Below are 15,839 nucleotides of genomic sequence, written 5' to 3' on the forward strand. Positions count from 1 at the left end.
CTCCATTTCTGACTGCTTGCACTTCCTTGTAAGCACATCTGTTGGAACCTACTTCTTCAGGATCCTAGTTTTTACAGAAGACCAGCTGAAACTCCTAGCCTTATGGAACTGAGCAGCTACTAGATTTTTGAATTTCTCATTCAGTGCTTCCCATTGTTGGGTTAGTTGGACTGCAGACTGTAAGTCATTCTGATAATTTCCTTTAATATAGAAAGACACTCCATAATTTCCATGATTCTTGAAAACCCTGACTAATGCAGCTCCCAATTCAATGTTTTATTTTATAAGTAGCCTTGGTCATGGTATTCGTTACTGACAATACAAAAGTGACTAAGACAACATTAAATATTTAACTCATATATCTGAAGTGCTATGTGTTAAGTAATAAAAATTAATACAATCAGTAAAACTGCAATACTTATAATTAGGAAGGAAATGAACACAAATGCAGGTCCTTAACTCACATTTTTAGAAATGTAATTTCTCTCCAGTGTGATTAAGCTTATTGGGCACAGGGATGGTGAGGGTAAAAAATTAAAATGACCCAGGCTTACACTTTCATCATGGAGTTAAGAACCACTTTTTTGCTTCTATTCAAGGAATGTGACAATATTGGCAAGAAAGATGTTCCATGGTTAGGCAACAATATAAAGCAATAACAGAGAGCTAACCTGATGAGGTTATCTGAATGAAAAATGGTCCCCTTAGACTCATATGTAACCAAGGGCTTTTCGCCCCAGTTCCCAAAATAACTACTCTGAGACTTAATTACATATGAATAAATACTGAGGCCATACACTTGGCCTTGTTCCCAGACTAGCTCATAATGTAATTAACCCATTTATTCTACTCTATGAGTGTCACATGGCTGGTTACCTCTTTCCAGTTTCATGCATCTGTCTCCTCAGAGTTAAGCCTGAATTTTTCCCTTGACTAACTCTATCCCAGAGTCCTCTCTCCCTACTGGATCTCCACCTCCTATTTCCTGCCTCACCTCATTGTTATTGACAGATGCTTCTTCCACCCCACACAAGACATTGTCTCTACAGACTCATATATATTGGAATGCTTGGTCTCCAGTTTGGTTCTGTTCGGAAGGATTAGGAAGTATGGCCTTGTTTGAGGAGGCATGCCCCTGGAAGCAAGTTCTAGGACTCAAAGACTCGTTGCATTGCTAACATCTCCCTCTCTCTCTCTGAATCATGGCTGTGGATCAAGATCATGGACTCTAATCCTCTGCAGCCATGAGCCAAATTAAACACTTAAAAAGCATACATCATCATCATTATGTTGTGTTATTATAACAATAGAGAAGTAACTAAGACACTAAGGCAATGGAAAGGAAGAAGGGGTCTTAGGTAATGAATGTATATGATTAGAACCACTAAAATATACTGTTTTAAGGATATCATGTCTAGGGCTGAAGAGATGGCTCAGTGGTTAAGAGCACTGACTGCTCTTCCAGAGGTCCTTAGTTCAAATCCAAGCAACCACATGGTGTCTCACAATCATCTTTCATGAGATCTCATGCCCTCTTCTGTTGTGTCTAAAGACAGCTACACTGTATATGATAAATAAATAAATCTAAGAAAAAAACATATGACATAAATACATAGTGTACCATGAGATATAATGTTCAAAAAACTCATCTCATTGAGGAGAACATTTTGGGAATGCATGAGTAATATTTCCACTAAAATTTGTATTCTAAAAGAAAAGAACATTATGTCTAAAATAAAAACCGTTTGAAAATATGATATGGTTATATTATTTAAGCACACCAAGGTTTTTTAAAAATAAACACATTAAAAGTTATGAAATCTGATTTCAAATTTTCTTCATGTATTTTCTAACTTCCACCTGTCATTCCCTGCCCCAAAACAAAAACAAAAACATATTACCGAATTCTGTTGTGCCTCAGTTTAAAGATCATCTCCACGACATCTTTGCTCATTTTGACTACATGACAGAACTAGAAACTTGAGTCAGTTCTGTTATTTTCCCTCTTTACCCCATGTGTTCCATACTTTAATGAAAAAAAAATTCACATGTCTACCAAAGTCAGCCCTCCTCCACTGAGGCTGCAAAACCACTGGAGCTCATGTAGCCTTTAAATATTTCTTAAAACCCTTTCTAATAAATTTCACTTCTTCATTTCAAAAACCATTTTACCCATTCGACAATCTGCCTCCAGGCTACTAGGGAAAATAAATTCAAACCCAGGAGCCATGGTTGAAACATTCTGTTATGAAACTTACAGACTTCCCACCTACAAACTTTCCTGTGCCCACATGTTCTGCTTATGTTTCTCTCTGTCCACAGTTGTCCTTTATTTGGGACCTGAAAAGCAGTCTTTCAGATCTTTCTCATCTGTTGTTCTCTTGAACCTATGGAATATAAACCTATGTAATATAAACCAGTGCCGATTCTTGCTTTTGAAACCATGCATGATACACAGGAGGATTTACCACAAGCCTGTATCATATACTGTAGAGTTCCCAAAGTGAGATTAGGAATGACTTTACCATAAAGAAACTGTGTTTGCACAGTTAGATGGTTAACCTGACTGTATCAGTACACAATGTTTGCATTTATTAAAATATCACATAAATAGAGTCAGTAAGTACAATGTGTGCACTCTTTTATATCAATAAAAATCAACTCAAATTTAAAAAATAACTTTACCAGTTAATTTTGAAATGATTGGTAGTGTGCTTTTTCCTGTTTGTCTGTTTTTTAAATCACATTCTTTCATAAAACTCTCTAAAATATGTTGCTTCTGAAGTTACTTCAGATAAAGGAATAAGCATTTTATTATTTTAATAAATATATATGTCAATATTTTACATCTGTCTTAGTCAGGGTTTTCATTGCTGTGAACAGATAACGTGACCAAGGCAACTCTTTTAAGGACAACATTTAATTTGGTCTGGCCTGCAGGTTCAGAGGTTCAGTCTATTATCATCAAGGTCATAGCATGGCAGCATCCAGGCAGGCATGGTACAAGCAGCGCTGAGAGTTCAGCATCTTTATCTGAAGGCTGCTAGTAGAAGACTGGCCACCAGGCAGCTAGGGCTAGAGTATTAAAGCCCATACTCACATTGACACATCTACTCCAACAAAGCCACACCTCCAAATAGTGCCACTCCCTGAGCCAAGCATATTCAAACTATGACAACATCCTTTCTTTATATCTTACCTTTTTCAAATCTCAGCTCACACTTCTCCCTGCCTCCATCTGCATCCTTCCTTAGCACTGTGTTCTCTTCTTCTCTGTAAGTACTTTTCTCTCTGGCCCCTCCTTACCACTCCTTTGGGCTTTCTTGTCTTGGTTTTATACATCAACCTTGTGTGATATCCACTGACCTCATGACTTCTGTTGACAATTTTGTTGCGTTCAGTTCTTTCACACCACCCCATATCTTTCTCCAAGCACTTAGGTAATTTGCGGAATGCTTAGAAGATATCTACCCTGAGTACTTTATCTCCACTGAAACTTAAACATGCCAAGGGCACCCTTCTCCCTTTGTGATTGATATCATTTGGCAGACAGTTATTAAAGATGAAAATCAAGTCCTATTCTTAAGCTTCCTTTCCTTCTACTTCCCTGAATCCATCCATCAACTACCCCCTTTCTGTACTCTATAATGAACATTTCTTAATAGTTTATTTTTAACCAGAAGTCTCACAGAAATAATGCATGAAATAACCATCATTTTTTAAGAAGCTATAAAATTCCTTCAATTATTTAACCTTTTGTGTAGTTTGAACATCATATATATTTCATAGGTCCTTGTGTTAAAGTGTTGGCGCGCAGAATGGCACATGAGGAAACGCTATGGATCTTTACTTTGTAAAGTGCAATGGGAGATCAATGGAATGTGCCCTTTAAGGGGTTATTGCACTCCCATATCTTCCTGCCTCTCTGTAGCTCGTTCTCCCTCACCCTCCCAGTGTAACATGCTCCCCGGCCTAGAGACTCAAAGCCTTGGTTCTGCACATTCTTTAACTCTAGATTCCAGAACCTCAGCCGAAAGAAATATTTTTGTTTACATGTTTAAGTCCTCAGTTATTTTGTTTTAGAGGTTGAATCTGACTCATAGTACGGCATAATTCTTAAGGCACGTCTAAGCTCAATGGGCCTTCACAAGTTTGCATATTTGATATTCTTTCCTGACTTTTCTAAGCCTCTCATATCTACATGGTGAGGTGTGGCCATACCCATTCAGAACGGCTTTGATGGTCTCAGCTAGATGACACAGACAAGGGGGACTGCTGATTTGTCACACGCTGTCAAGTGAGTGAAAGTGGGAGAAAGTTATAATTCTTGAATTATTACCACCTAGAGTTCAGAGATGCCAAACTGTATATAAAGGAGAGGAAGCTGAGGACCTATTCGTTGTCTTTGTCCTTCCTTCTCTTTTTTTCCCTTGCTCTGTGGTCATACTGTTTATATGATAGACATAAATTACCTTCTCTCCCTGAGATGTTAGATTTCTCTTTGGTGTTGAATTATTTTCTCTATCAATGATGCTCTGTTATATAACGGTACTGTTTTAAAATTAACAAGGTGCTATTTTCAAAGTGTGATTAATTCTAATACTTTATATGTAGGTTTCAACATGTGCATATTAAAGAAATAAAAAACACATTATTTTCCCAGATCGTGAGCACATAAATATAAAGAAATATGAGATTAAACTAATTTTCTGTGAAATATAGTATAGAATTTACATCAGTTGAAATGTGTTGAAAGCACACAGATTATTGAAATTGAAGTTATTTCAAGCTTGAGTCAAATGAATTGAATGATTCTTAATTATACTGCCTGAAAATGCATAGTATTAAAATGGTCAAATATTAATAGAAACTCACATGAGAAGAAAACGCAAGTGAGGAAAATTATTACCAGTGATGATATTTATTTTTTCACTGAAGAAAATTATTTTACAAGAAGAAACATTACAGTCAATATTTCAAAGAGTCACATAAATGTTTTAGTGTAATATTTTACAACTTTTCTTCCAAAATCAAAAACTCCCTTTAAAAAATATTAAATATTCATTATTTTCTGCTTTATTGGTAATATATATATATATATATATATATATATATATATATATATATATATGGCATGATACTGTTAGAAAATTGTCATTTTTCATTTTTTAATAGCATGTCCATTTCTGCTCCTGTAAAATAGTACTTATCTCAAAACTGATGTAATATTGTATAGTATCATATTTGTTTGAAAATACTTTTAATGTTGAATATAGTAAATTCCCACTGTCTTCAAAATAACTTTTCAAGAAGCCTACATTATAAGAACAAAGGTCCATGCCTAAACTATTAGACAGTTTTGTCTTAATTTCAGATATTAAATAGTTTCCAAATAGTGAATGTTAATAGATACTTATTTGGATTCTTGGTTGATACATGGCCAAACAAAAATCAGTCCTGAAAAAGGAACACTTGTGGATGCATTCCCTGTGGTTCAGGAATGCAGGATCAATGATCAATATGTGACATAAATAAAACACATGTAGTTTTACTAATTACATATTATACCCAGAAGGTCTTCTGTCTTCAAAGGTAGTAATATGTTTCTTCAGATAACATTTGTTAACTTGTACTTGCATCATACATTTTTGTATAAGATTGCCTGTCTGTAGCTTAATAAAACACTCACATCCAAAGCAACTTAAAGAGGAAAGGTTTTATTTAGCTTCTTAGGTTGTTATCCATCATTGTGGGAAGTCAAGGCAGGAATTCAAAGCAGGAACTCAGAGCCACAAACTTAAATAGACCATGGAGGAACAGTGCTTACTGACATGCACCCCATGACTTTCTCAGCTTGCTTATTTAATACCACATGCCCAGAGCGAAACCATCCACAGTGGGCTGGCACCTCTCAGATCAACCATCAGTAAGGAAAATACCGGAGAAACAAGCCCACAGGACAATGTAATGGACGCTTTCCTCGAGTGAGGTTCTCTCTTTCCAGGTGACCCTGCTTTGTGTTAGGTTAAAAAAAAAAAAAAACAAAAAAACTAAGCAGCTCACCATTGGATTAAATAATATATTTACTCTCCTTTTGATACATTTTTTTTGACATTTATAAATCCAGAACTCTGAATAGCACTGGTGTACTTTTGGTATTGAAAGTTCAATAGCACCACTTTGTCTGAGCCATTACAAACTCTTAGATTACCGGAATTTCCCGATTGTTTACATTCTGTTGCTTACACATATTTTTAAAATAATTTTATTTACATTTGTGACAAAACTACTGGGTGCTCTGTTCTGGAGCTTCCTTAAAAAAATTGGCTCTAGACTTAATTTTAATAAGAAATAGTAAATTATATATAATGAAGTAATATGTATTAAATCAATATATATTTTCTTTTACTGTTTATGAACTAACATTATGTTTTAATGAACTATTTGTTAGACACCTGACTATAAGTATTTCTTCCCAGAAAAATTTTCCCTGTTAGCAACTTATTTAAATTTTCAAATTACAATGGAAAAATTAAGAGACACATGATTTTGAAAACTATTTAAAGAGAAACATCTGTATGTTTCTCATGTAAACATCTGTTTTGTACCAATTCTAGTGTTACCATAGTATCAAATGAAAGGCAATAGGTAGGTCAAACATACTCCATGTAGTGATTGCACAGTACTGTTGTGGCATAATTTGATAGAATGCCAGTCAAAGCACTGATTGTCAGTGTAGGTCCATGTAGTAGCTAAGAACATATAATAAATAGATCAGTTACTGGTATCTATCATATCTCTTTTACAGTTATGAAACTATGGTGTAAGATCCCAGTAGATGCATATATACTCAAGTTTTTGTGGAAATTATTTTAAATTTAAATGATATCATATATAATATTTATGTAAAATAACCTCAGGAATATTAAATACAAAGCTCAGATAGCCAGCAGTTGATTGGTATCCTTTAGAGAACAGGCCTGGTACTATGAAGCCTTCCTACTTTTCAGAGAAATCACCAAGGTTCCCTGAATTCACATATTGAGTTTATTTTGTCCATCACAATCTATTTGAATCTGGGTAGCTTATACAGAACAACGTGATAGAGAAATGATCTCATAGTGAACCAGAAATAGGAGAGACTCATAGCTTGGGTGATTAATTTCTTTTTATATCAATCTGCTCTCAAAAAAGCCAACTTATACCCCATAAAGACGACTTTTATCCCTACCAATGGTGATGTTTATAAGGACTTCATATTCTCATCTGATACCTCAACTCTTAAAAGACCTGTCACAACTCCAAAAAATAATTGTAACCCATTCCTGGTACTAGGTGTCTTACTTGATAGCATCTAATTTCTATTTTGGCAGCACCATTTAAATTTGTAAAATTTTCTCCCTACTAATTTTAGAAAGCTTTATAATGCATTAGTAGTTTTCCTGCCTTTAGCCTTTTGTCACTGTCCTGAGAGATGGCAAAATGCCATTGTCCAGTGTTAGCATTATGAATTAAAGGAAACTCACACAATATCTGGAGCCATTGATGAAGGAAGAGGATGTCCCCTAATTCCTTAGCACAGAAACCCATGGCACTAACATGGCACCAACTTTGACTTCTAGATGGAGCACTACATCTACAAAATAAAAATCATGTCATCTAGAGTGCAAATCTGAAGAGAATAAGGGAGAAGATATTATTCAAGGTCAAGCCATTCTTGCTGTTGAGAACCCTGCTAATCTCCACAAACACTGGTCTCGGAGACCTGTGCTGAGGGGTCCAACTTTAATTACTGGCAGCTTCCTGACTAGGACCTTCATTAGCCAAATGCAAGCATAAAGCCACAGCTTCTAGTGTTGACTGATCCTAGGCCTGAACACAACTCTGTCACACAGGCCTCTAATGTCAACCTGCCCAACATTTCTATGTATACCAGACTCTCCTTTGTGTCTGTCATGTGGCATCCCAGAGAACACCAAGGAAGATCATGCAGTGGATCCAAGGTGGTGGTTGTTGGCCCATGTAATTCTCATCTACGACATGATTTCTCATGAGTACCCAGGAGATATGCCTCATCTCTACTACTAAAGATATCTGGAAGAGACTGAGAAGGAAAGCAAGATGCTGCTGAGAATATTGTATCCAAGGATGGATATCAAGGTGAACAGACTGCATTGGTTCCTATGGTCAGTGATGCTCAGCCAGAGGCAGCAAACTAGTCTGAGTGTGGGCACATGCCCTCCATACCTACTCAACAGTTTGCACTGAACACAGGAGTGACCAGCCAGGCACTGAGGACTGGACAGAAAGTCCTGCTGCACAGACCACTCAGTGGGTTTCAACTACCTGTGAGTGGTCCTGAATGCTCTGAAACTCAAGTAAAGAAAAATAATGTAGAAGGAAAACAGAGATTTTAGAAGAGAGGAGATAAAAAGCCTTTAGAATTACCTTATTCTACCCTTCCATCCTCTGCATCCTCAATCCTCCAACTTTGAATTTCATTTGTATCCCTTTATAACAACACTATATCCTAATACCATCTCCACACTGGTCCCTTATGGTCCAACTAACTTCTATAGATATTCTAAATGAAACGCGTATCTAAAGCCTAAAAGAAAACATCCATATATAGGAGGAAACAAACAGTGTTTGTCTTGGAATCTGAGTTACCTCACTTAGGATGATTTTTTTTCCCTAGCTCCATTTACCTGCAAATTCCATTTTTATCAACAGGGAAATAACGTTTCACGGTGCAAATGTATCAAATTTGCATTATCTATTCATCAGTTGATGGGCATTTAGGCTGTTTCCATTTTCTGGCTATTATGAATAGGGCAGTAATGGATTTGAAGAGCACGAGTCTCTGTAGTAATTTATCTCTCAGTATACGTGGAAGAGTAGTGTAGCTGGATCTTGCAGCAGAACAGTTTTCAGCCTTTCGAAGACCCTTCACACTGACTTCACACCATTCTGTACTCTCACCAGCAATGGACAAGGGCTGTCACTTTGTCATTTGTTTTATTGGACTTGATTTTTCTGACCGGGATAAGATGAAATCTCAAAGGAGTTTTAATTTTCATTTCCATGATGACTAAGGGGGTTGAATGTGTTTTGAGGTGTTTCTTAGTGTTTGTGCTTCCTATTTTGAGAACTCACTGTTTAGTTTTCTATTCTACATTTAGTTGGGTTATTGGTTTCTTGATATTCATTTTTGACTTCTTTATATTTTCCAGACATTAACCCTCTTTCAGATATGAAATCAGTAAAAATTTTTCTCTGTTCTGGAGGCTGACTCCTTGACTGATAGTGTACTTCACTGTTCATAAGCTTTACATTCTTATCTTTATGAAAATATACTTATTAATTGTTGGTTATGTACACCATCCATATATATATATATAATAGTACCTATAGTTACATATATGATGTATAATACCTCCATTATTATGGTCCTGTCCAAAAGTCCATTTTTGTGTCAATGAATTTCATCCTACTCCATAGGTTCCCTTACATCTTATTCAGGCATCTGGTCTTATTTAGAAGTTCCTGGTCCATTTGGGGCTGAACATTATGCAGAGTAATACATGTAGATCTAAATTATTCTCTTACATGTAGCTATCCATATAAATCACTACCCTCCAAACTGCAGACTATTGCTAATGTTATTGATTACCATCCCCAACCCTACTGATGTTTCATCAAACAGAGAAATTGAATCGGTGTTCAACCTCCACCCTTACTGACTACCGTTGAGTGTTTAAAGGTAACATGTATATTCCTAAAAAAAAATGCTATAGCAATGATAATACTGACCAGGCTATAAACATACCTACAAGTATAATTGTGGCACAAATACTACAGAAATTACCAACCACTTTTTATTGTATATAAGACCAAGAATATGATTGTGTGTGTGTTTGTGTGTGTGTGTGTGTGTGTGTGTGTGTGAGTGTACACATGCATGCGCATGCATGTTATACTTATAAATCAATGACTCACTCAATATCACATCAGAAAAGCTTCTTTTTCAGCAGATGATAATTTATATAGAAACCCACAAATGAGTGGAAGACATTGGAGTACTCACTGCTAAATGAAATGTCTTTACTATATATATACTTCTACCCTGAAGGCTTAGGGATGCGGGTGGAATAAGAGGCAGACTTATTGTAAGCACCAGAGGTTGTGCAAGACTCACCAAAAACAACAGTGTCAACGTGTACAAGCACTCACAGATACTGTGGCTGTGTGTGGGGAAACTTAACACCAGCTCACGGCAGACAAATTCCCAACATGGAAAGGAGGAAGTGAGAACAAAATGTCATCCCTAAACAAGAAGTTATTTTAATTAATAGTTGTTGGGAGAGAGAAAATCAGTTTTCTTCAATGGAGTGAGACTGGGCATATCAACGACACTCCAGGGTTGACCCCATTCTCAGGAACAGTTGGCCAACACAAAGTCTTCCTCTGTGCTTTTTGTGTGTCTGTTTCCTTTTGAGATTTAAGACAGAGAAATGAATGAAGCTGTGTGGATCAGGAATGAGGACAAGTAGTAAGATTTAGGGGGAGGAAAAAGAATAGGATCAAAATACATTCCATGACAATTTCAGATATAAACAAAAGTAAGATCAGCAAACATCAGCCACTTTACATCACCGTGGGGGAGCAAATTACTTTATAGTCTCACAGCCCACACTCAAACGAGAGCAGATATGAAACCTCAAAAATATAGTACACTGCTTACTTGTTAATATATCTGATATAATTCCAACCTAAACTCATTACAATGTCACATTGGGCTAATTACTAATCTTCATGCAATCTAGGTTTTTGGAAGTAAGTTCTTGAGTCTCTTGATTTTATTATTTTTCAGAGAGAAACATTATGGGTATCTTCCAGCCATTTGTGAGTGAGGCTAAAACATACCATTCACTATATCATTCCAAGACCAGCTTTTTTTTGAAAACTATTTAAATTCTATAAGAAAATGTTGATATTAACTTGTCAATAAGCAATCTAATCTAGCACTTTCCTCTCAATGGTGTCCTGGGTAATACCATGATATGACATCATGAATACACGCTGAAAGCTTTGGCTACAACTCCCCGGTACTTACTTTCATTTCTGAGACTTACATGGAATTTAAGTTTGAGATATATATTTACTTATGTATTTTTAATATAACTTGCTGCTGGGTGTCAGTCTACAATCATATTTGTAGTACTGTGGAAAATAAAACACTGCTTTGTTTTGTTGGTTTGTCCCCAACTCTCTTTTTAAATTTAATTTAAAATGTCTGTGACTTATTCACTCTACATTCAGCTCACTGCCCCGCTTCCCACAATCATTTTTCCATGTCCCCTTCCCTTCTCTGAACGTGTGGAGGCTCCCCTGGGTATCATCACCCTCACACTGCTGTTCAAGCCTCTGAGAGGCTAGGTGCTTCCTCTCCCACTGAGGCCAGACAAGGCTGCCCAGTTAGATGAGAGCATCATCCCGTGTTCAGTCAAAAGCTTTTGTGATAACCCAGGAAGGTCAAGCTGTACATCTGTTACAGAAGAACAGGGAGGCTTAGGTCCAGCCTGTGTATGATCTTTGGTTGATGGGTCAGACTCTGAAATCCCCGAGGTTCCACATTAGTTGTCCCCTTTCTCTTTTATCAGAATCCTTAACATTAGAGAACCATGCGAATTCCAAGTTGTTTGAACTCATCAGAAAAGAGAGGGAGAGGGAAGAGATGGGAAGCGTTAACGACTATGTGTCCCAGTTCCTTCTCTCAGGCTTCCACCATTTATTTTTGGAACAGTTTTTAAAAAGCCATAATCCTTGTGGTTGCCCACTGGGCCCTTCAGGTACCTCAACTGTGACCTCCTCTGGCTCCCTCTGTCTTAAACAGCATAATTATAAGTATGTACCTATTATTCTTGGGCTTCCACATGTCTTTGCTAAAAGGTGGCTTCCTTAGCGATATCTCTACTTATTGTCTCATTGGCAGCTACTCCTGCCTCTCTTGAGACTGATGATCTGTGAACAAAACACGCACACTTATATTTAATTGCAAGTTTCTGTTCTGCTAAAATTAAATACTGAAAGGGTAGTGTCTTCTCTTATATACAGATCTGATCTGCCATCCAATGGAGAGTGAGTGAGAGAGTAGGGAGAAAGAAGTGGGGGAGGGGAGATCAGACACTGTTCCTATTTTGGTAGAGACATTTTTCAGTGGAAGAACAATTTCTAAGGGATAGATTATTGGCCTTATCCCAAGGTCAGTAAACTAGATAATTTTATTTATTAGCTATATGATGTCTAGTTTGATGTGTTTTACTTCTTAGCCTCAATTGCGTAGCCTATAAATGGAAAAAAACAATGTAGTGAGATCTGCGTTAGTTGAGTTTACATGTTTAGCAATGTTGTCTTTCCTAATGCCTTTATTTTCACAGTTAAAACACCATACCTCTTTTATTTTCCCGTTTGCTTACCAGACTGCATAGAGTTCTATAAGGAAAAAACAAATCTACTTTCCTCTTTCAATATAAATGTCAGGTTGGGTGTAAAAACTTGCTTAGTAAATATGGTGTATGATGAGTAAGCAAACGAAAGCTCTGGAGTTTTCTGACCCAGTGAGATAAACCTTCATACACAATCATTTACAGTGTTACCAGGTCTAAACCATACCTTCATTATTAAGTACACTCTCCAGGCCTCTTTAGGTCGCCACAGTGGAAATGGCTGCCTTCTAGATTTATTCCCTCAGCTACAAATGTGAAATGATACAGTTCTCATGATTTTCCTAACAGGTCTCTAAGCTGGCTGGTGTCTTGGTCAAGCAGGGTGTCAAGAAAGGTGATACTGTGGTCATCTACATGCCCATGATCCCACAAGCAATATATACCATGCTGGCATGTGCAAGGATAGGAGCAATCCACAGCCTTATCTTTGGAGGATTCGCATCAAAAGAATTAAGTACACGCATTGATCATGCGAAGGTAAGTGCATTCTTCAGGATCAAGTCACTCGGCTGCCCACACCATACCGCTAATCTGTGGAGGACTTATGTGAGCATTGTTTTACTATTTGTTCTTAACTTTAAAATGGAAAAGTCAAACTAAGTCTCTCTCTCTCTCTCTCTCCCTCTCTCTCTCTCTCTCTTTTCTTCCTTCTTTTTATCATTCTTTCTTACTTTCTCTTTGCTTCCTTCCTTCCTCCCTCTTTCCCTTTCTTTCTTTTCTATTTTCTTTCTTCCTTTCTGTTTGCTCTTTCTTCTTCTTTCCTCTTTTGTATTTATCTTCTCATCATACATTAATTCTGGAGTTAGTGCCATGTCAAACACATCCTGCTAGGGGCTTTGAGGAATATAAAATAGATGAACCATGTGCCTCTGTGTTATCTTATTATGTACTGAAATGTGTAAGGTACTTAAGAAAAATAGGTGATGAGTTATTTCCTCCTTAGACATCTCTAAGTCCCTGATACTTTTCTTAGAAGTGGTCAATAAATAATTATTCATAGAGACTGACATGTAGCTATAGGGTTTAGAGAGAACATTTGGGAGACTGGTGTCACGTGATTAAGTTTGGGTAGTAAAATAACAAATTCCTCAAATTTATTTTGAAAGATTCTAGAGGTTTCTACCTTAAACCATCTAGTATATTATTTATGGCTTATATGACTGAAAAATGGTTTTTCATTTCATGAATCTAACTATTGTCACCACACATTTTTCTGTAAGCTGTCACCCAGTAGATATTTTAGGATTTGTATATGCTACCTTGTTTGAGGTGTAGCCATTCAGCTGCTATTGTAGTTCCAATGTAGACACAGAGAAGGATGAAGATATCTGTGTCACAGTAAAGCTAGTCAAATAGTATAGGCTCTTTATTTAGAAGGAATACATAGTCTTGTTGTTGGGCAGCTGAAAAGGAATTCCTGAAAATGGGAATATTTCAGTGGAATCATGACTGTGATGTCCTGGTTGACCAGAATGAGACAATGAGATACGCAAACAATATAAACCAACATCAAGGTGCAAGAAGGGAAAAGAGTAATTTGGGAGAGGTCATGCATATCCATGTGTTTAGAAGTAAGGAGAGAGGAAATCCCTAAATCAGATTCCACTAAACCTACTGAAATAACAGTGAAACCTTTTGAGTAGGCAAATGTTGTATTTTAGGTGATGTTTGAAGACAGCTTTGCAGTGAGTGGACCTCTAGGAGCTTGAGCGAGGACCTTTGGTATACATCGTATTTGCAAAACACTTGTGAATGTTTTGGGGAAATGGTGGTGAGAAGAGCAAGGAAGGAGGAGATAGCTCACCTTACAGTTGCACAAGCCCCAAACGAGACATTCCTGGGAGGACTGGGAGTTAGTATATTAGACACTGGGAGGCAGGCATGATATATATCTGCTTCATGTAGAAAGCAATTAGGTATTAGAACTAGGAAATAATTTTGTGAATTATGTGCCCAAGTTTGTTGTGTTTTCTTGTTTGTTCTTCTCTTAAAAAATATATCAAGTTAAGACTCACCAATAAGCAGGCAAACAAACAGCAGCAACAACAATAAAGATACCCTAAAGGGATTAGAGGACTTCTAAATAGAAGGGAAAAAAAATAAAAGGCTCTAAACTTTAGTTTTTGGAAACTGAAATCCTGAACACCATTGTGACAAATGCATTGGATGTATTACTTGCTTTAGTGAAAATTTTCATAACGTATAGGAAAATGAATATACAAAAATACAAAGTCTGTGTTATATTATTGGAGAAGATACATTAACAACACACATACATGATGATTAAGCTTACTATGGATGTAAGGCACAGTGCATGCTACTGTATGCAAAACCATTCATTTTGTCAAGTTTAAATAAATTCCCAAGCTGACCTGCCTGTTTTCATATTATGATTTAAAAAGGAGGATAATAGTTACTTTGAGAGATTAACATGGAAAGTGTGTATTCTGAGAAGTCCATCCAATACTGAAAACATGATAAACACTGATAATCAAAAAGTGAAAAGGGTTATTTCCCAGAGAAAGAATCTAATTTTGACTTATGTTAATCGTGCATAGGTCATAAGTTTACATGCGTTCTTTTATTCATTCTGTAGCTTACTTTCATTGGCTCCAAATTCTAATCTTAGAAAATGCCATCCAGTGCTATGCTCACAAACATTAAAGATAATGTGAACTAAATTAAAGTATGCATCATTCCTATTTAATAAGACGGAACAAGAATTGTTTCTATTTTCTATGCCCATGCTTTTTCCAAAAAATTAAAAAGTCAGTTTACTATACTGGGCTTGAGGTCAGACAGAAACAGGTCTCTCTGCCTCCACCACAACCTTTATCTAACCTGAGGCATGTTTTGTCACTAAAGTAAGCTTCAGCACCATAAATAAAAGTGACTTTCAAAATGCAACATTGACTCTATGAGTATGTGTGTGAAATAGTCTAAACCTGCCCTGAATGACCTACATTGTTACCAGAAGTCAGACTTCAAGAACAGATGTGGTACTGGGGAGTCACTACCAGTTTCCTGATTACGTATCATGCTGCAGCTTGTCTTGAAACAACATTCTACAAAAGACAAGCTTGTACTTGTCTCCATAAACTATTGAAAAATTTGGCTTACATTCAAGGTTGCTGTTGATGTAGTAATCACCCTATTAGGCACAATAGACACAAAAATATTTGACATTCAAATGTTTAATTGGAGTGCTTACTGTGTTAGGAGGTGAAGGGGTGTGTGTGTGTGTGTGTGTGTGTGTGTGTGTGTGTGTGTGTGTGTAGACATTAGTTCCATAGAATGAAGATTAACAGACATTCCAGGGACATATTTCCA

The 15,839-nt window shown here is 36.7% G+C and overlaps 1 protein-coding gene across 2 annotated transcripts in view; it reads left to right on the forward strand.

The window, feature by feature from the left end:
• ACSS3 (acyl-CoA synthetase short chain family member 3) overlaps positions 1–15,839 on the forward strand; it is a gene marked incomplete at its 5' end in the record, with an annotated part of 191,582 nt that overhangs the window by 52,843 nt on the left and 122,900 nt on the right. For both annotated transcript variants that reach the window (XM_080935711.1, XM_080935710.1), the window contains one exon: positions 12,798–12,986. In XM_080935711.1, coding sequence (XP_080791837.1) covers positions 12,798–12,986 — 189 coding nt within the window. The remainder of the gene's footprint in view (positions 1–12,797; positions 12,987–15,839) is intronic.

The sequence above is a fragment of the Micromys minutus genome, assembly GCF_963924665.1.
Source record: "Micromys minutus genome assembly, chromosome: 22".
Lineage (NCBI taxonomy): Eukaryota > Metazoa > Chordata > Mammalia > Rodentia > Muridae > Micromys > Micromys minutus.